The sequence below is a fragment of the Lithobates pipiens genome, unplaced genomic scaffold, assembly GCF_037356315.1.
Source record: "Lithobates pipiens isolate NorthernLeopardFrog02 unplaced genomic scaffold, aLitPip1_a1.2 Scaffold_1, whole genome shotgun sequence".
Classification (NCBI taxonomy): Eukaryota; Metazoa; Chordata; class Amphibia; order Anura; family Ranidae; genus Lithobates; species Lithobates pipiens.
This window is the reverse complement of record NW_027507685.1, coordinates 227,732,573-227,754,349: the sequence shown is the minus strand read 5'-3', so window position 1 is coordinate 227,754,349 and position 21,777 is coordinate 227,732,573. Positions and strand designations below refer to the sequence as shown.

Genomic DNA, 21,777 nt, shown 5'->3' with positions numbered 1-21,777 from the left:
TTTTTTCCAATATCAGCAATCTTTTTGCCCTCACTCTTGAGGATTTCACTCACGATTGCACTCTCTTTTCTCTAAAATTTATTTTTTATTTATTTATTTTTTCCCCCAATCAATACACACTGTTTCCTTTTCACATAATCACTTCAGTCCATTTTTTGATGACACCTTTTGCTTTCTATTGCCGCTTAAATTTTCACTTTACACGCAGATTCGCCTCGCGAGTTTGGGCCGGCCGGACGGCGCCTTGTGGGTTACCTCCGCTGACTTGTCCGCCTCGGCTCCCAGGGAGGGTGCCTCCAAAGGGCTGGCGGCAGCCGACATCTAGCTACTGCCATTTTTCACCATTTTACATAAGAATGAACTCTGGGAGGGTTTTTTTTTCTTATCGCCCCACCTTTACCGTAAGTCTGTCAATAACAGACCATTTCTATATCATTTTATTTTTAGAGAAGACATGCGCTTGCTCCTGACGAGTGGTACCTCAGCCACAAAACGCGTAGAGCTACCAACTGTCGTGTTTATTTTCAACTATGTCTAATTCTCCATATATTTTATCAACATTTCTCCCAATTGGATATCCGAGCCATTTGTCAGGCAGGCACTACCTTATATCTATGGTTTTATAGCAACATGAATTTGGTGTACGGTGGAAAATTTTCCTGTGTTCATACTACTATGTATAGTTGTTTCATTATTTTTACTTTATTGTACCAAATATATTCTTATATGGAATTGATAATATTGGATGTATACTGTATTTATATTGATTAACTTTATGAACCAATTAATACATTTTCCCAATTACTCACCAAATTTTATCTCATTGCACCCACGCACTTCATGTAAAGTCCCACTTTTGTTGCTCTTCTCAATATATCATTACAAACTTGCATATCTTTGGTCACTTTATATGTTTTTATTTTTTTATCCCAATGTGCATGCAGCCCTTTGCGCATTATTTATACCCAGGGCTGTCTTTAATATTGATTGGACCCTGGGCTAATTATTTCTTGCCCCCCCCCCCCCATGCAGTTATTGCTCTCCACCTGCTCTGAGACATACAATAAATAGCAGCTAGACTCAAAATCAGTATACTGAATCAGATCAGGCAGCTATTGCGATTAGTTGTCAGAGGTTACAGTGTATCATTACCGCTTACTGACTGGTTGCTAGAGGTTACAGCACACATTACGGCTCACTGATTAGTTGCTAGAGGTTACAGCACATGATTTCTGCTTGTTGATTGGTTGCTAGAGATTACGGTGGATATGACTTCATGGGGTCACGATATACATATCAATGCCGCCAGCCGCCGCTATTTACATATGAATGCCGGTTTACATGTAAACACAGGGTCTGCAGGCGAGTCATCTGTACACAACAATAGGGCAGAGCTGGGCAGCATTAGTAGCAGGACTTCACACTGAGATATCAGGACACAGCACAGGACTAAAACTTCAAAAGACAAGGGAATTTAAACCAGGATAGTTGGCAAGTATGAGGCAACTGCTTTGGGCCCCACAACAATGACAGGGCCCAAGACAGCTGCCCCTTTTGCCCTGCCTTAAAAATCGGCCCTGTTTATACCTATCAAATTGACATGTACTGTCACTAGTCACCTTTTCATCAGAGTTATTAGCAAATTCCTTTTTCTTTAATTTATAGTTGTTTTTGGACCGATTCATTTCTCCTATGGCCACCATATCTCTACCCCGCTTTGTTTTTTGGGTGGGTTTGCTCTCCCTGTTGAACATGTGTATGGATCTATGAACACTGAAGTTACCTATCTCTTGGATCAAGAGATTCAATATTTAAGACATTGGTAAGATGCCCTCCATCAATCTTCACACCATATCTTAATATGTTTTATTTGTTTTTTTGCAATATTTCTGGATGGTGAATACTCAAATACTTATACAATGTTTATTGACAAGCATGTGTTTGTATATTCATTTTTGTACCTTGATTTATCTGTTCAGGTATGGTAATATATATCCCCTGAAGAAGTCTAATACTTGGCGAAACATGCCGGGATTATTGGGATTATCATTGCATGGTTACCAACCAATATAGATCATGGCTGTAAATATCCAAGATAAATTGATCCATCATACTTTTAATGTATTTTAGACGGTTTTTACATTTAATTGTTCTTCTGTTTTTTTGTGACATATTTTTTACTTGATGTAATAAAATATTAAAATTTTATTATGTACCAAATTTGAAAGTTAGTGGCACCTTAAAAATCCCTGCCCCTTTGGGAGTATTTTGTTTTGTATCTTGTCCTAAAATATAATTTGCATTGTATTCAGGCTAAACATTGTTGTCATTGCGATAGATATATATATATATATATATATATATATATACACACACATGCATACACACACACACACACACACATGGTGTGTCTAAAATGTTTGGTGAATGGTATCAGAAAACAAATTCCTTTATTGGCCTTCAAAATAATCACCATGCTTCACAACTTACTTTTGGAAACCTTCATAAAGCTTCTGGAAACTATCAGCTTTTGCAGGAGACTCTTTTTGGGTCGTGTGGAAGATCATTCTACCGATTGCAGCCTGGATTCTGGATCAATCTAGTAGCACCAGGTCTCATCCCCTGTGATGATGGTTCGCAGAAAGGATGAATCCTGGTCACACATGGTAATGAAATCTCCAGAGTTTTCCAACTGTTTTGTTTTCTGTTCGTCTGTCAGCTTGTGCAGCATAAACTGGGTACAGATCTTCTGTTTACTCAAATCTTTGCGGGCAATGGTGAGCACCGTGTGCTTGCTAATGCCCAACTCCTGCGCCATCAATCGAAGAGTCAGACGCTGAACTCATGGCAGCATTCGTCACACTCGCTCGATCATGTCTGGGGTTTTGCTTGTCGATGGCTCATCCTTGATCGTTCCCTTCCCGTCGTGAAAGTCGTAAACACATTTTCTGTTTGAAGCTTCCATCGTCGCGGTTTTCCCCAATTTGTAGCAGAACTTGATGTTTGCTCATTGATCCATTGCATTGTGACCCTACCTCTCACACTGACTACATTTGACTGCCAGCAGCGGGTTTACCCTGGCGGTCACGTGTACTCCATGCTAGGCTGCGCTTCTTGATGTGTGTCTAAATAGCCATGAACATGTGTGCACCTGGTCCATGTTGTCGTTGAGATATTGGACCATTCACCAAACATTTTGGACACACCTCGTATGTTATTATCTTTGAATCTTATGTGAACAAAAGCTGTAAAAGTATTCTTTTTAAATCTGTTTGCCCTTGCACACCTGTAAAAGTCCAAAATGTCCTTCCCTTTGGAGTTTGTTTTAATAAGTTTTCAGGATGTAGTGCTGTCTAATACTGCTTCCTCTACAAATAAGATTATGAAAGCCTTAAGTAATCTGCACCATTGCCATTTTACTCTATTTTGTGGATAGTGATTATCACATTATAAATGTGGCATTGGGAACAGATAAGGCAGCTGTGGTCTGTTTGGTAATCCTGTATGAGCATTGTACAGTGGAACCTTGGTTTACGAGTAACGTGGTTAACGTGCGTTTTGAAAGACGAGCAACTTTTATTTTTTAATTCTGACTCGGTTTGAGAGTGTTGTCTCGCAAAATAAGCATAATTCAAGCTAATGGGCAGTGCAGTACCGCATTTGACCAGAGGTCCGGGAGCACCGGAGACACTTGGAAAGGTTCAGAGCCGTTCGGAAATACTCGGAATGACTCGGAAATGTTCCATTCCCAAGTGTTTCTGAGCCCTTCCAAGCTCAGCTGAGCTGTACACAAGTATTTCTGAGGCTCCCTGGCGCCCCCCACCTCTGGCCACATGCAGTATTGCATGCAATAGAAGTCAATGCAGAACAAATTATCTTTGTTTCTGTTGACTTCTATGGGGAAACTCGCTTTGATACGCGAGTGCTTTGGATTAGAAACATTCTCCTGGAACGGATTGTGCTCGTAATCCATGGTTCCACTGTATAATACTAAAGCTCAGATTGAGATCTAGGCTTTGAGGTCCAACTTTCTGGTATGCCTTGGATTTAAATGTTGTGACTGTGGTTCATCTTGATATTCATGGAAGTCTCAATCATGCTGTAAACATTTTGTTAAAGGGACTTAGTTGCATTTGACATTTCTTTTTATCATCATGGTGAAGGATTCTCTCATGATGTGGAACGTGTGTGTGTGTGTGTGTGTATATATATATATATTATAAGACTTTTAGGTTATGTAAGAGCCTTACTACCATTACTGCAATTTTATTTTACCTATGTTTTTTACTAGCGCTGCAGTTTTGTTTATTATTACAATTCACACCTTTAGCCGTGTAATTTGAAGAATTCGCACATATTGCAAGCTTACTGGCACCATGGGATTGAATGATTTAATTAGAAAAGGGTGTTTTCACAAATCTTTACACCACCAATCCTGTTTTTGGACAATCAACATCTGCCTTGACACATTCCATGGTGATTGGATTCATTTGAATGAGCCACCTGTGTGACTATAAATGCTGGGGTAAACGCCTGACACTATTTCGAACTGAAAAGCAGCTTAGATAACCTATGATAGCCGCCGCCTCCTGGCCCTTTTAAGAGGCTTTAAATGCTGGGAGGAGGAGGCAGGCATTCCGATCATGTGACCACTGTGATTGGCTGTCACATCAGTCTCATGATCAGAAAGCTCCCGATCACAAGTATGTATTGGGAGCTTTCTGATTCCCTGGTAACTGTGCTGGGAGTGCGTAGGGCGTGGGCTCTCAGCACAGAAAATGATCACATAGGAACACATATATGTGGCCTCTCGGCATTAAAGCCCACCTGCTGAGAGGTTGCATATATGAGCACAGCCAGCGGGAACAGGTTAACATTACAGAACAGGTCCATTTCTACACTAGCTATACCATGATTTGAATAAATAACAACCATCACAAGCATGTACCCCCTTCTCATAATACATTTAATCAAAGGTAAACTGTCGTGATTTTGCACACTTTTTGTGTTTATAAACTGATATTACATATTTATATTTTGCATTATTTTTATTTCTATGAAATCCTTATTTAAATAATGAATAAAGGGTGATTTTATATCCAGTGTTTGAAGAATTTGATTGGTTGTCTAATAAAACAGCCCAAAATGAATTCTACATTTGTTGACAGCTCCTGCAGACTTGTATTCTAGATGGTACCATCTCTTCAGGACAAGACAACGAGGGGGTGTTTCCCTTTTTTTAAGTCATTTAGCTGTTTTATTGTATGTCTTTTGCTGCTTACCAAATGAACAAGATTCGATTGGTCTAGGTTGATATGCTTGCAGACAATCATCGTGTGATTTGAGAGATTCTGGAGGTTCTTCCGGACAAAGTACAATTACATCTTGAAAAACACAGAAAGAAATAAAATTGGTATAATGGAAGCAATCATGTGTGAGAGTCGGGCAGGGCTGCACACCCCAAAAGTTTTATAAAGAAATACAATTGGTGAGATAGATTCTAGAAGGAGAATGGAAAGATTACTAAAGGCAAACCTTTTCTTTTAGTTTTGGATAGCATGTAGAGAGATTAGAACAACTATACAGTTCTACTTGAAGTCTAGATTTTGTATATAATGTGAAAGTGTCTCCACCAGTTATGGAAGTCTAGATGTGGACAACTCAAGACCAGAGACTTCATCTATGGGTCATTTTTTTATGGTGTAGGGAAAAATAGTAAAGAGGAACTCTCATGGTAAAGCTGGACACAATTCAAACATGCAAACACCATCTGTCTATCTAAAGAATTCTTTAGGACAAGTTTTGGACATAAACATGAACATTTGGACTCCTAGTGCACTTGAGTTGTCATCAGCACTTAGCCCTTGTACACACGGTCAGAGAGTCCAACGGAATGTGTCCTATCAGACCGTTTTGTCGGATATTCAGACTGTGTGTGGTCTGCATCGGACTGTTTCTGTTGGAATATCCGACGGATCAAGTTTTCCAACTTGCCGGTAAAATTTTCCGACAAAATTCTTATCGGACATACTCCGATCATGTGTAGCCTACTGAGACAGACAAAGTGCAATGCATGCTCAGATCAAATTCCTAGACCAAAGCTATTGGCTACTAGCCTGAATGTAGTCCCGTCTAATGAAATAACGTCACCACGTTATGTACAATCGGATTTTCCGACAACTTAGTCTGACCATGTGTATGCAACATCACTTCCGGACCTCTTCCGTAATTAATCCGTCGGAATTACTCCGACGGATTTGGTAGTCGGAATCTCCGACCGTGTGTACAAGGGCTTAGAGGGCTTTCACACATTTTTAGGGGCCATTTGCGGTGCATTTCAGCCGCTAGTGGGGCACTTCGCTAGTGTCCGAGAAAGGGTTAAAACCGCCCGCGATACACCACAATAGCAGCATTTTTCCAGCGGTATTGCAGCGCTGCCCCATTGATTTCAATGGGAAGCAGTGGTGGAGGAGCGGTAAATGCACCGCTCCTTCACCGATCAAAATAAGCTGCTGACAGGACTTTTCCTGATGTTCTGCCAGAGCACCGCTCCAGTGTGAAAGCCCTCGGGCTTTCACAATGGAGCAGCAGTTTGAGGGCGGAATGCAGGTGCTATTTCTAATGCTATAGCGCGTGCAAAGCTCCCTCGGTGTGAAAGGGGTCTTATTGACTTATACAAACTGAGGATCCAGACAAGTGCATCTCTACTTGGTTTGGCCAGTTGTGTGTGTATAGGATCAAAAATGATTCAGCTGTGTCTGTTTTTTCCTGCTAATGAGTACTCAATTACTCAATTATGAGTACTTATTATCCAAAACAGGATTTTCAGCACCCTTCAAGGATTTATTGCAATTTCTAGAATGACAAAATTACAATGCCTTATGTCCAAATACAAAATATTGCATTGGTTTTCAATTGTTATTTTCCCAGCAACATTAATTTTTCAAAGTGTAATCACTCTGTCCTAAACAGGGGCTACTTGTTAAATTTAGTTTTTGGCTGGGTGATAGTTAGCCCACACTGATTGTATAGTTTGTATTTTGCTAAGCTCAAGGTGAGATGTGGGATGCACCCAATCACCTGGGATGCAGCAATTGCATAGACCAGCATTTCTCAACTCCAGTCCTCAAGGCGCCCCAACAGGCCATGTTTTCAGGATTTCCCTCAGATGAAACGGCTGTTGTAATTACTATGTCAGTGAAACTGATCAAATCACCTGTGCCAAATAATGGAAAGCCTGAAAACAAGACCTGTTGGTGCGAGTGCATGTCACTAAACTCACACTGGCTTCATTCGGAGCCATGCACCCTCACCCACATGGATATCACATTAGGAGGCAACTGGGTTCTTGCAGCTTCTGTGTCCCAACTGACCTCAAAAGGACTGTCTGCTTGGGGATACAGAGAACACCTGCGCATCCCTATGCGCTTAAACACAGCCCCTGCATGGAGTACGCATTAATGTACCCCATGTTAATGAGGGGTGGAAGTCCATCTAAAGTCACAAAGATGCAATCAGATATTATGCTAGCAACATCTATTTTCAAATTCTTACTGCCACTTCTACTGTTACAGCAGTTGGGCGAGGTGTCTTAACAGAGCTATCAGAGGCCAGATAAGACCCCGTGCACTCAGTAATCACACAGATCTGGTTGGATACACCCTCTCCCTTTCTCCGAAATACAAGACTATACAGATTGTTGTGATGAGGGGTGTGACTGCTACTCACCTCTGCCAGCACAGATCTCTGGAGTGTGAGGGTTTGAAGCAGCTTTCTCACTAACCATTTTAAAGCAACTCCAAACAACACTCGCAAAAGTCGCAATTATAACAACATGTGGGTGTACAGCACCATAAAGAGATAAAAAGGTGCTAGACTTTAAGGGACGCTTTATAGAAATACAAGTGTAGGAATTCAAATGATTAATTTTATGTTTACATCAGATAGATAACTGAAGTTTTGGGTTAAATAATGTGAAGACACTCCAAGACCCAATGAGATTTTTGCATGATTGTGCCAATTCAACATGAGACTTCCATTCCTCATTATTCTGAATAAAAAATAAAGACTCTAGCCTGCTTGTAAGGGGACTTCTGATTGGCTGTGTGTTGGTGCCAAAGTGTGCCAGTACATGCCCAGCTTCTCTCTCGTATAGGGCAATAACCCACCTGCTGGTAGCTGGATGCCTTCGCCATAAACTCCTGGCCGTAAGCCCAGTCACGACATTCCTGGCCGTAGGCCTTAATATTTAAGAATAAAATAAATGTCCATACAAGAAATATGTTTTTCATACTACTGCAGCTTTTTAAAGAGGGTTGCGATATCTAACGTCACATTGCCATACTGAAAGAACTCTTCAGTATGGAGCACAACACAGGAACGGACATTCTGTATCAGTCGTTTGGGTGTGGAATGCCAGCACATAATAAGTCATCTTCCCTTATACCTACTCATTCCTTGGGAGCACCACAGTGTCCCATTCTATAGTTCTGCCCAGCTGGGCACGCTCCCAAATGTTACTCTCACTCCCAGTTTACTAGTACTCACATCAGATAACACTTAGTATTGCCTAAAAGGCCTTTTACAGCCTACTCACAGTCCACAGCAGACCGTAACAAGAGTCAGGGTGACTACAGCCGGTTCTTCTGGGTGTTAAACTGCGTCACCCAAGGTTTCAGCCCTGTGAAGGGCCCTTGCAGTAGCTCACTACATCTGTCTGACTCTGGGGTGTTCAGCTTCAATGTCCCATGTCTAAGACTCCTCCCATCCTGGCATTTATATGGGCACTATCTCCATCCGCTATATCACTGGAAGAGGCTTTTCTCTAAAAGGGGACCTAACAGCCAATGTAATAGTTACCTTTAACATACTAATACTACATACTATGTTTGGACAAAGCCACCTAGTGTCAGACTAGCTAACTGCACCTGCTAACATACTCTCAATATCTGACATTCAGAATTGCTCACTATTGTCTCCTAAATGGTCAAACGTCTCTAGTCATAGTAAATGTTTGAAATCAGAATTCAGATAGAAAAAAGCTGATTAGTTCTCACCTTCAAGAGTCTCCTCATCAGGTTCTAGAAAAAAGCAAATGACAAAATAATTTTCTTGTGTCACTATTGTAGTTGGATGTTAACAGAATTGATGAGACTGGCTCTTTCTATCGTACAATTTTCTTTTAACCAGTAATTATTTTTAATATATAACAGTTAAAAGAATTAGTCAGTTACAAAAGGGAGTGTAGCCTGTTCAATTTGCAAAGTAAACACACTCTACTCCTTTAGTACATCAACCTACTAAATCAGAAAGGTTTCTGCTTGTGTATTGGTGATCAGTGTAAACTGCAGACAGACAGAACATCAACAAAGCAATATTTACATTAGTCTGCACTGTGACCATGAAAAAAAGCAAAGGTATCAGGTTTTCAGGGATCGCCATGACTAAGCTCTGAAGGGCGGAGCGAAAAGCGCCAGGGGGGCGTGGCCTGGTTGGAGTCCAGGCTGAAGTTGCCACTAACATATTGATCCGAGGGATCATTCGGCTAAGGAAGACTTTTTCCCATATCAGGTTGTATTTAAATATTGAACAGCACCAAAGCAATATTTACATTACTCTGCACTGTGAAAATGGCTCTCTAAGCACCATGAAAAAAGCAAAGGTATCGGATTATCATGGATCCCCATGACTAAGCTCCGAGGGGTGGGGCAAAACACATTGGGGCGTGGCCTGGTTGGAGTCCAGGCTGAAGTTGCCATTAACACATTGATCAGAGGTAGGGATGAGCCGAACACCCCCCGGTTCGGTTCGCACCAGAACTTTCGAACGGACCCCAAATTCGAACGAACGTTAGAACCCCATTAAAGTCTATGGGACTCGAACGTTCGAAATGAAAAGTGATAATTTTAATGGCTAATATGCAAGATACTGTCCTAAAAAGGGTTTGGGGACCTGGCTCCTGCCCCAGGGGACATGGGTCAATGCCTAAAATGTTTTTAAAAATGGCCGTTTTGGCGGGAGCACTGATTTTAATGACGATTAAAGTGAAAAAAAAAGTGAAATATTCCTTTAAATATGGTGCCTGGGGGGTGTCTGTAGTATGCCTGTGAAGTGCCACGTGTTTTCCGTGTTTAGAACAGTCCCTGCACAAAATGACATTAAACGGAAATAACACCATTTAAAACTGCTTGCGGTTTTAATGTTATATCTGGTTCCTGCAATATGGTTGAAACTCTTTGAGAAAAATGGCATGGGTAGCCCTCCCTGCCCATTACCAGCCTATTTGGGTCTTGTACGCATATTAAGGAGAACCCCGTACCCATATCAAAAAAAGGAAATGCGTGTGGCCCCCAGGCCCTATATACTCAGAACAGCAGTATACAGGCGGTGCAAACAAGACAGGGACTGTGTAGGTTTGTTGTGTTAAGTTGAATCTGTTTGTAATTTTCAACTGGTACATTTTTAAAGTGTAGCTCCAGTCAAAAAAACTATTTTAAAGCTTTTTGGAAAACATAGGGAAGGGTTATCACCCCTGTATAATTTGTTTTGTCGTCCATCTTTTTTCATCTCACTTGCTGTTGTCTCCTTCCGTTTGCAAGTAGGAGATGTTTGTAAATTGGATGTTTGAAAGTAGGGGCCTGTCCTATTTGCTCTGCAGAAATGGCGGAACAAGGTGTTGGTTTTGCCACAACATTGTAAGCCCTCAAAGTGACTCTTGGTGGGCGCTGGAGCGCCCTGCTGTGAACGATTATATCAAGAATTGTAATTACATGCCATTGTTGAACAGTGGTAGAAAAATTTACCTATGGTGGTTGTGGTGCTGGTGCCACAACACTATAAGTCCTCACTGTTACTCTGGGTGGGCATAGGAAGGGGCCCTCCTCTGAAATATTATATCAAGAATTGTAATTACATGTCCCTGTTAAACAGGGGCAGAAAAATTGGGCCTTAGGCACTGGTGCTGGTGCCACCACACTGCAACTTCTGCCATATACTCTAGTTTTATTGCAGGAATTAGCCCTGCTGCAAAGCATTGCATCAAAAATTGTACTTAAACGCCCCTGTTAAACAGGGGCGGAAAAATTGGGCCTTAGGCGCTGGTGCCACCACACTGCAACCTCTGCCATATACTCTAGTTTTATTGCAGGAATTAGCCCTGCTGCAAAGCATTGCATCAAAAATTGTACTTAAACGCCCCTGTTAAACAGGGGCAGAAAAATTGGGCCTTAGGCACTGGTGCTGGTGCCACCACACTGCAACCTCTCCCATATACTCTTGTTTGATTGCAGGAATTAGCCCTGCTGCAAAGCATTGCATCAAAAATTGAACTTAAACGCCCCTGTTAAACAGGGGCAGAAAAATTGGGCTGATGGCATCAACTAGAACCAGAAATGTTCTTCCAACATATCAGCGGAGGAGGAAGAGGATAGACAATCAACATAACAAGACAGTCACTCAGCATCAGCATAGGCAGTCTTGAAGGGATGTGGTATTTCAAAAAAAAATTATTCGGTTACATCAGCTTCAGGTGCTTGGTAGCTGTGGGTGATCCAATACTGATTCATCTTGATGAAGGTCAGTCGATCAACTGATTCGGTGGACAGGCGCACCCTGTGATCGGTAACAAAACCACCAGCAGCACTGAAGGTGCGTTCCGAAAGAACGCTGGATGCAGGACAGGCCAGTAGCTCAATTGCATACTGTGCAAGCTCTGGCCAGTGATCCATCCTCAAGACCCAGTAAGCCAGAGGATTTTCGGTGGGAAAGGTGTCCAAGTCTGACCTTGCCCCTAGGTATTCCTGCACCATGTAAATCAGACGCTGGCGATGGGTGCTGGAACCGATCATACCTTGGGGCTGCGGACTAAAAAATTGTCTGTAAGCATCAGTCAGACTGCCACCTTCTCCACCGCTCCTTCTGACCGATGCCTCAGCAACACGTTGTCCAGGACCAGAAGTTTGTAACCTCCCAGTCTCTGGGAACGCGTTGCACAGACCTTTCTGCAAGGCCTCCCGGAGATGTCTCATCCTCTGCTCCCTCTGCGATGGCAAGATAAGGTCGGCAACCTTACCCTTGTACCGTGGATCAAGGAGAGTGGCCAGCCAGTAATGGTCCCTCTCCTTCCGCAGGCTTTGCAGGATCAGGGAGGCCATGCAGCGTAGGTTAACTGAGGCATTCGGTCCGGAGTCCTCTGGGTCACTAAGGACAACATGATCCGCAGCTACCTCCTCCCAGCCACGTACAAGTCCACGTGTTTCTTGGGACTGTAAATCATCCCTACAGGACTGCTGCTGCTGCTGCTGATGCTGATGCTGAGTGCCAGCCTCCACCTCCATGCTGACACAATCATCCTCCTCCTCCTCATCCTCTTCCTGTGTGATGGGTGGCACAGCAGGAACACTGTCTGGATAAAGGGGGCCTTGAGAGGCAAGGAAGTCCTCCTCTTCCTGCCTCTGTTCTGCCTCAAGTGCCCTGTCCATTATTCCACGCAGCGTATGCTCCAAGAGGTGGACAAGAGGTACAGTGTCACTGATGCATGCACTGTCACTGCTCACCATCCTTGTGGCCTCCTCAACGGTGACAGGACAGTGCATGCATCCCTGATCATACCCCACTGGCGTGGTGAGAAAAAACCAAGCTCCCCTGACCCTGTCCTGGTGCCGTAGTCGCACAGGTACTCATTGATGGCCCTCTGCTGCGTGTGCAGCCGCTGCAGCATGGCCAATGTTGAGTTCCATCTGGTGGGCATGTCACATATAAGGCAGTTCTTGGGCAGGTTCAACTCCTTTTGGAGCTCAGCCAGCCGAGCACAGGCATTAAATGATTGGCGGAAATGCACACAGACTTTCCTGGCCTGCTTCAGGACATCCTGTAAGCCGGGGTACCTGCCCAAGAACCGCTGCACCACCAGGTTAAGGACGTGAGCTACACAGGGCACATGGGTCAGTTGTCCCTGTCGGAGGGCGGAGAGGAGGTTGGTGCCATTGTCGCAAACCACCATTTCTGGCTTAAGCTGGCGTGGCGTCAACCACCTCTCGGCCTGCCCCTGCAGAGCTGACAAAACATCCGCCCCAGTGTGGCTCCTGTCCCCCAAACAAACCAGCGCAAGCACGGCATGGCATCGTTTTGCCTGCGTACTTGCGTAGCCCCTGGAACGCCTACGGAGCACCGCTGGTTCTGAGGACAGAGCACTGGAAGAGGCCATGGAGGAAGAAGAAGAGGAGGGGGTGGAGGAGAGAGGTGTGTCACAACCAATAGTAGCATTTTGGAGGCGTGGTGGCGGAACAACCTCCAACACTACTGCACCTTGTCCTGTATCCTTCCCAGCTGCCAGAAGAGTGACCCAATGGGCCGTGAAAGACAGGTAACGTCCCTGTCCATGCCTGCTGGACCATGAGTCAGCGGTAATATGCACCTTACCGCTGACCGCCCTGTCCAGCGAGGCAAGGACATTGCCTTCCACATGCCGGTAGAGAGCCGGAATCGCCTTCCGTGAGAAAAAGGCGTTTGGGGACCTGCCACTGAGGAACCGCACATTGTACAAAGTCACGGAAGGGGGCCGAGTCTACCAACTGAAAAGGCAGCAGTTGAAGTGCTAGCAATTTAGCCAAGCTAGCATTCAACCGCTGGGCATGTGGATGGCTGGGAGTGAACTTCTTCCGCCGGTACAGCAGCTGGGGCAGGGACATTTGCCTGCTATAATCGGACGTGGGTGTACCGCTAGCAGAGTTCCCGGAAGCACTTGGCTGTGACACACCTAATTCTACACCTTCATTCCTCTCAGAGCAGGTTTCAGAGAGGACTGAAGGTCTAGTGGGGTTGGAGATGCCAGCTGATGAGGAGCAAGGAGAGGTCCGCTTTGTTCTTTGGTGTGGGTCTTTGAGGTACGCTTGCCAACGAGCTGCATGGCAGGTCAACATATGCCTGGTCAAGCATGTGGTGCCCAAGCGGCTGATGTTTTGGCTACGTGAGATACGCTTGAGACATATGTTGCAAATAGCAGCGGTGCGATCTGATGCACTCGTCTCAAAAAAGGCCCACACCAAAGAACTTTTAGAATAATGCGCAGAGGCAGCGCTCTGCACAGGCGGAGCTCTGCGGTGTGATTCAGTCGGTGTGCTGCCCCTAAGCTGGCCCCCGGAGGGCATCCTGCCTCGTTGGACATGTGCCTCCTCCTTCTCCTCCTCCTCCCTCCTTCCAGGCACCCACGTGGAGTCAGTGCCCTCATCATCCCCTCCCTCTTCATCGCTGTAGCAAACCTGGCAGTATGCTGCAGCTTGTGGAACATGACTGCCAGATTGCTGTCCTTCTTGAGCATCCCCTCTCTCTGCGCTCACGCTACTGCCTTCCTCTAGCTGAGTGTCATCATCAGAGCCCACAAAACACTGGGCATCCTCCTGGAGCATGTACCCAACACTGTGCTCAAAGAGTTCAGGAGACTCCTCAGGAGGACGTGGTGGGTCTAGGGAAGGAGTCACTGATGATGACATTGAGAGGAGGGAAGACGATGCGTTGGCAGCTGCTTTGCTACTACCCTGAGACTGGGTGAGAGAGGATGAGGAGGATGAAGAGGGCTTGGTCATCCACTCTACCAAGTCGTTGGCATGTTGCGGTTCAACATGTCCAGCTGACGAAAAGAAGGACACGCATGTCCCATGGCCACGTGCTGATGACAATGCACCGTGTCCACGACCAGCACTGTTGTCTCTAGACACAGAGCCTGCTTGCCCTCTTTTATCGGCTCGCGCCTGTCTGCCTCTCCTTGCTGGCCTTCCAGACATGGTAATGGCCTGAAGGGAGTTGGGTAAAACAGCAGTTGGGTAGTGTATATTGTGCTGGAGGCACACAACACCCACTAACAGATGTATACTGTGCTGTGCTGGAGGCACACACAACTTCCAATAACTCCTGCAGATGGCAAGTGGGCTCAAATAGAGAAGAGCTATGTAGGTGGATATAGCGGTATGTACTGGGTACAGAGCACGCAGACAGCACGCACTATCTCCTAACACTACTGACTGCAAGCTCTATTATAAAAGATAGATCACTACTACTAGCTATATAGGTGAGGTGAATATAGCGGTGTATACTGCGGTCAGGGCACGCAGACAATAACCAGAGAACACCAGAGATAAAGGGGTATATACAGATGTATACTGTGCTGTGCTTGAGGCACACACAACTTCCAATAACTCCTGCAGATGGCAAGTGGGCTCAAATAGAGAACAGCTATGTAGGTGGATATAGCGGTATGTACTGGGTACAGAGCACGCAGACAGCACGCACTATCTCCTAACACTACTGACTGCAAGCTCTATTATTAAAGATAGATCACTAGCTATATAGGTGAGGTGAATATAGCGGTGTATACTGCGGTCAGGGCACGCCGACAATAACCACTACACAACAGCAAGATAGAAAATCGGCCGAAAATGATCGGTGTGTACTGTGTTGAAGGTACACAGAACACTCACTGCTTCAGACGCCAACACACTACACAAGGCCGCCGCGATGGCGGCCTTATATAGTGTGGGGCGTGCACTACACAGCCTGAGCTATGATTGGCCACAGGCATCCTGCCTGTGGCCAATCATGGCTCTCCTCGCTGCTGGCGCTGCGATTGGCCAAGCATGCGGGGTCACAGTGCATGCTTGGCCAATCATGAGCCAGCAATGCACTGCGCCATCGCAGTGCATTGTGGGCCGTGAGCGCCACGCAAATTTGACGCGAACGGACCAAAATGTTCGGATTTCGCCGAACGGACAAACAGCCAATGTTCGACTCGAACACGAAGCTCTTCCCTAATCAGAGGGAACAGTCGACTAAGGAAGACTTTTACACATATCGGGTTGTATTTAAATAGCTACCTGATTTCTATACCTATACTAAAAGAGCTTGTGTTTTTTAAAATTACCGGTATCCTTTTTTTCATGTTAAATTGACTATTTTTGAAGATTACTTAAAACCCTCAACATATTGCATGTTTTCTACAAGCAGAGGGCCTATAGAATAACATTATGGTAATTGCATTGTTTTGTTGTGCGATACTAGTGCAAGATTTGAAGATTTTGATTCCTGTGCTAATTAGGTAAGATACAGCAGCAAATCGAAGAACTAGGCTGCACTTGAAGAACAAGTACTCAGGGGCAGCCCATCCATTAAGTGTGCACAGGTGCCCCCCCCATTCATGGGTTTGGCCCCCTAATCTACATGCAGGGTGCATGCATTCCAATGAGGGGGGTTTTGAAGGGTGGTCTCAGGGAGCAGAGAATGAGAACCGAGCCCAACCAGGAGTGTTACAATAGCAAATGAATAATCGCTATTTTAACACTGATCCTCCTCCTGGCCAATCAGGAAGCAGGTCTTGAGATCCATCACCCAATTGGCTGAAAGGACGGGCGATCCTATTGAACGCCTAGGAGTAGGGGAGAAGATGCACGGCAGAAGCGAGGAGGAGGAGAGGACCCAGGAGCTGCTGCCCGCCACCTCGATGGGGTAAGTACTGGACCGATCAACAGCGAGTGGGCGGGGGATTTAAGGTTCCCCTGGGGGGAAACAAAAAACACCAGCCGCCACTGCAAGTACCCCTTACACATCTGCATGGGGGGCTGTTATCGGTGCCCCTTATTGATAAAGGGGGCTTATAGATTCTGATGAGCCCCCACCCATAGACCGCCCCGCCACAAACACCAGGCCAGGGTTGTAGGGATGATGACCTTGTTCTCAACCTGGCAGGGTACCGCTCCGTTGAGGGCATGAGGCCTTGTGTGGTTCAGGAGCACCCAAATCCTGCCATGCTGCATGCTTGGATAAAGGTCTGGTATGTTTTTTTGCATGATTTGCCCCTTAATATCGATACCAGAACAAAGAAGCTGAAGCTGACATTTGCCAGTAATTTAACCTGAATCTTTCAATGTCAGTTTTGCTAGGTAGGTTGTATACGTCACACAGTTGCGCCATGTGACGTGGGGCATCACCCAGGCTTATTATTTCTAGGAATTTTGCATTTCTAATATTGATTTTAAAACTATAGTAACATTTTCATACCTCTCAACTTTTCAATTACAGACTGAGGGACACTGGAGGAGTAAAAAGACCTGCTATGCGCTACATCGCGGCAAATTGTGGGTGTGGAAAGTGCCTAGCAGTGGGAGGGGCTTAAGGGGTGTGGTTAAACAAAACCCCTGCTTCCTTGTACCTATAAAATTTGCTTTGTCTGAGCCTAACTTAAAGAACTTTGTTAAAATAAAATGTAATTAAAATCGTCAGGGACTGCATAGCAGAGGTATGGACATAATACAGTTGATGGTGAGAGACTGCAGACATATTACAGGAGATGGTCAGAAACTGCAGACATGATACAGGAGATGGTCAGAGACTGCGTACATGAAAAAAATAGGTGGTCAGAGACTGCGGACATGATACAAGAGACATGATACAGGAGATCGTCAGAGACTGCAGACATGCTCCAAGAGACCGCCAGATACTGTGGACATGCTCCAAGAGACTGTCAGAGGCTGTGGATGTGATACAAGAGAAAAGATACAGGAGATGGTCAGAGACTGCAGATTTGCTCCAAAAGACTGTCAGAGACTATGAGCATGCTACAGGGGTTGTTGAAAACTGGGGGCATGCTACAGTAGTCAATCATAGACTGGAGACATGATACATGACAGATTACAGATAAGTGTCTGCAGGGGATCAATGGGCCACATAAAAAGGGGCAATGGGCTACATGTGGCCCCAGGCACTAAGCACTGCACTGTGAGTTTGGAGAGAAGTGCACATTGTTTTTCTAAAACTCCAAGCACTAGCACTCTTCTCCAGCTCTTGCAACACTGCCAGGATGTTGGCTATGATACATAAAATATTATCAATTGATGGAGATTGGGGACATGAATGCGCCAGTCTTCACACACCAACAATTGTTCTAACTGGCAAACCTGAAGATTGGTACAACATAACCTGAAACCCTTCAGCACTAAAATGCTGTTAAAGTCCAACTTGAAAATGATCCCTTGCAGTGATGATGTGCCAGCAGTGCAAGGGTTACCTGCATTGTAACTTTTGTCCAATCTCCTGCTATCCCATGCTGTTCAGACAGCTTGGTGTGCCCCCCCCCCCCCCTCCTCCTCTGTGTACAGGAATACATCACAGGACAGGAGGAGGAGGAGGGACGGGTTCCGTGCATTGTGTGTGTGTGTGAGAGGCAGAGGGGAGAGATGCAGCTGCCCTGCAAGTGTAGCTCGCCGGCATGCAGGAACCATGGCGAACCGCATAAGCCGTGGCCATTTCAGGACTTAGCCCTGATTCCCCGGGAGAGTGTCCAATTTGCGGGACAATCCCAGTGAATCAGGGACGGTTGGGAGGTATAAAATCGCTGCTCCCCTCAGAATTTTTTTATTTTTTTTATTCTGCATTGGTACATGTTCCTGAGGGCAGTGCTGAGCCTCCTCGGGCTATTTGTATGGCAATTCATGGCCTATTAACCTGAAAATGACTATGACTGTGTTTTAGCATACATTATTTATACTAATCAGCAATATGCATATCAGTTTGTTAGGTCACAATAATAAACAAAATGGTTATCATTAGAGAGTTATTAGCTGCTCCGCATGTATTGAAAGGCTGGGTTATGCATATATTATTGTATTTTTAAACACTCTGTTATCTGTGGATTTGCATCTTACAAATAAGCAAACTTTTACTCACGCAAATAACAGGATCGTATGGACCTTCCAGCTGTCTCCGGGATCGATAGTTTAATGCCATCTGTAGTAAAATGTAGAAAGATATCTTAAGAAGAAACTCTAGCTAAGAAGTGACCTTACTTATAATCTTTTTGTGTCAAGGATTCAAACAAAAACAATGCATCGTTCAGGGCAGTGGAATTCGAGTGCAGGTTAAAAGTTGCAATCTGGGTGCCAAAGCTGTGGCGTCTTCCCATCCACCAGAAGACAGTATAGTTGTCAGAAAAAGACAGCTGGGAACTCCATAATCCTCAAGCATTTTATTTTGCCATACCAGTGAGTACACAGACAGTGACAGACGCGTTTCGTCGATAAGCCTTGTTCACAGCACACACGTGAATTAAAAATGATGAACATACACACACACACATACATATATACATATATATATATATATACATATATATATATATATATATATATATATATATATATATATATATATATACACACACACACACACACACACACACACACACAGTATCTCACATATGTGAGTACACCCCTCACATTTTGTAAATATTTTATTCTATCTTTTTGTGTGACAACACTGAAGAAATTACACTTTGCTACAATGTAAAGTAGTGAGTGTACAGCTTGTATAACAGTGTAAATTTGCTGTCCCCTCAAAATAACTCAGCACACAGCCATTAATATCTAAACCGCTGGCAACAAAAGTGAGTACACCCCTAAGTAAAAAATGTCCAAATTGGGCCCAAGGTGTCAATATTTCATGTGTGGTCATGGAGTTGGGCATGGAGTTCACCAGAGCTTCACAGGTTGCCACTGGAGTCTCTTCCACTCCTCCATGACGACATCACAGAGCTGGTGGATGTTAGAGACCTTGTGCTCCTCTACCTTTCGTTTGAGAATGCCCCACAGATGCTCAATAGGGTTTAGGTCTGGAGACATGCTTGGCCAGTCCATCACCTTTAGCCTCAGATTCTTCAGCAAGGCAGTGGTTGTCTTGGAGGTGTGTTTGGGGTCTTTATCATGTTGCAATACTGCCCTGCAGCCAAGTCTCCAAAGGGAGGGAGGTCCTCCTCTGATTCAGTACATCACAGTACATGTTGGCATCCATGGTTTCCTCAATGAACTGTAGCTTCCCAGTGCTGGCAGCACTCATGCAGTGCTAGACCATGACACTCCTGCCACCAAGCCACCAGGCAAGACAAACTTGTCTTTGTACTCCTCACCTGGTTGCCCCCACACACACTTGACACCATCTGAACCAAATAAGTTTATCTTGGTCTCATCAGACCACAGGACATGGTTCCAGTAATCCATGTCCTTAGTCTGCTTGTCTTCAGTAAACTGTTTGCAGGCTTTATTGTGCATCATCTTTAGAAGAGGCTTCCTTCTGGGATGACAGCCATGCAGACCAATTTGATTCAGTGTGTGGCGTATGGTCTGAGCACTGACAGGCTGACCCCCCCCCCCCCCCCCCATCCCTTCAACCTCTGCAGCAATGCTGGCAGCACTCATACTTCTATTTCCCAAAGACAACCTCTGGATATGACGCTGAGCACACGCACTCAACTTCTTTGGTTGGCCATTGTGAGGCCTGTTCTGAGTGGAACCTGTTCTGTTAAACCACTGGTTCTGTTAAACCACTGTATGGTCTTGGCCACCATGCTGCAGCTCAGTTCAGGGTCTTGACAATCTTCTTACAGCCTAGGGAGCAACAATTCTTTTTTACAGATCCTCAGAGAGTTCTTTGCCATGAGATGCCATCAGTGATGGCTCTGGCAGGGAGCAGTGCAATGTATGTTTCAGTTTAATCATAATGCTTTTTTTTTTTTTTTCTTATTGATTTGTCACATAGGGTTGATTTACTAAAGCTGGAGCGTGCAAAATCTGTTTTTTATTATGTCATTTTAACGTCCAGTGTGCATGAGGCCTCATTGAAAAATCTGAAGTTAGATGCTGATTGGTTACCATGCACAGCTGCACCAGATTTTGCACTCTCCAGTTTTAGTAAATGTGACATTTTATTCATGTCACTGCACAGCCACATAGTATGTTGCGCTGCTGTGCTGCTGTGCAGTGACATCCAGTGCAGTGCAGAAAAATTAAGACATGCTGCATTTTTTTGCACTGCACATCACACCAGCATTGTGGTGTGAACAGAGCACATAGAAAACAAGTGTTTTCTGTTTCCTAGTGGTGACCTGCATATATCCAGAGCAGAAAAATGCAGATCACTGCAAATAATGTGAATAAGTCCTACAACTTTGTTCTGCAACTATTCACAAATTCAACAAAGAGGGACCCCCTAGATCATGGGTCTTCAAACTACGGCCCTCCAGATGTTCAGAAACTACAAGTCCCATCATGCCTAGTAATGTCTGTAAATGTCAGAGTTTTACAATGCCTCATGGAATGCGTAGTTCCGCAACAGCTGGAGGGCCATAGTTTGAGGATACCTGCCCTAGATCAGTTCCCGGGCTCCAAAAAACAGCCTTGGCAATGTTCATGATCATCACTTACCATCAAATGTGGCAATTGGCATTCTTTATGATGTGACACGGATTTTTACTTGTCCTGGTGCTATGCAAATGTCCCCTCCTAGTCCAGCTGAAAAGCAAAATTAAATCATTTAGTGAGAGTATTTTCTTTTCAAAAATATTAAAGAGGAGCTGCACAAAAAAAAAAATATTAAAAGCCAGCAGCTACTAATATTGCAGCTGCTGACTTTTAATAATATCACACTTACCTGTCCCAGGTTCCAGCGATGTCGGCGGCAGATGACGAGCGATCGCTCGTCTCGCTGCAGCCACCGCCGCCATCCTCTGTCAGGGAATCGGGAAGTGAAGCAAGAGGGCTTCACTGCCCGGTTCCCTACTGCGCATGCGCGAGTCGCGCTGCGCTGGTTCCCCGCTGTGTCTCTGGGAACTGTGTGTTTCCCAGAACACAACGGGGGGGCGGAGCCATGCGGCGGTGGGCAGAGCCATGCGGCGGTCTGGCCGGAAGTGGGTGCAGTTACCTGGATTATCCAGGTAACTGCACCCCCCTCCCCCCCGAAAGG

At 44.9% G+C, this 21,777-nt stretch overlaps 1 protein-coding gene across 11 annotated transcripts in view; it reads right to left on the bottom strand.

Moving 5' to 3' along the window:
• The window catches only part of LOC143983984 (H-2 class I histocompatibility antigen, Q7 alpha chain-like), a 119,409-nt gene that overhangs the window by 42,871 nt on the left and 54,761 nt on the right, over positions 1–21,777 (bottom strand). For 8 of the 11 annotated variants that reach the window (XM_077484216.1, XM_077484233.1, XM_077484252.1 and 5 more), the window contains 4 exons: positions 21,240–21,326; positions 18,712–18,771; positions 9,057–9,080; positions 5,283–5,384 (listed from right to left, as the gene is read on the bottom strand). In XM_077484216.1, coding sequence (XP_077340342.1) covers positions 5,283–5,384; positions 9,057–9,080; positions 18,712–18,771; positions 21,240–21,261 — 208 coding nt within the window. In that variant the 5' untranslated portion in view covers positions 21,262–21,326. The remainder of the gene's footprint in view (positions 1–5,282; positions 5,385–9,056; positions 9,081–18,711; positions 18,772–21,239; positions 21,327–21,777) is intronic. The other 3 variants (XM_077484280.1, XM_077484261.1, XM_077484271.1) reach the window with 1 other exon arrangement.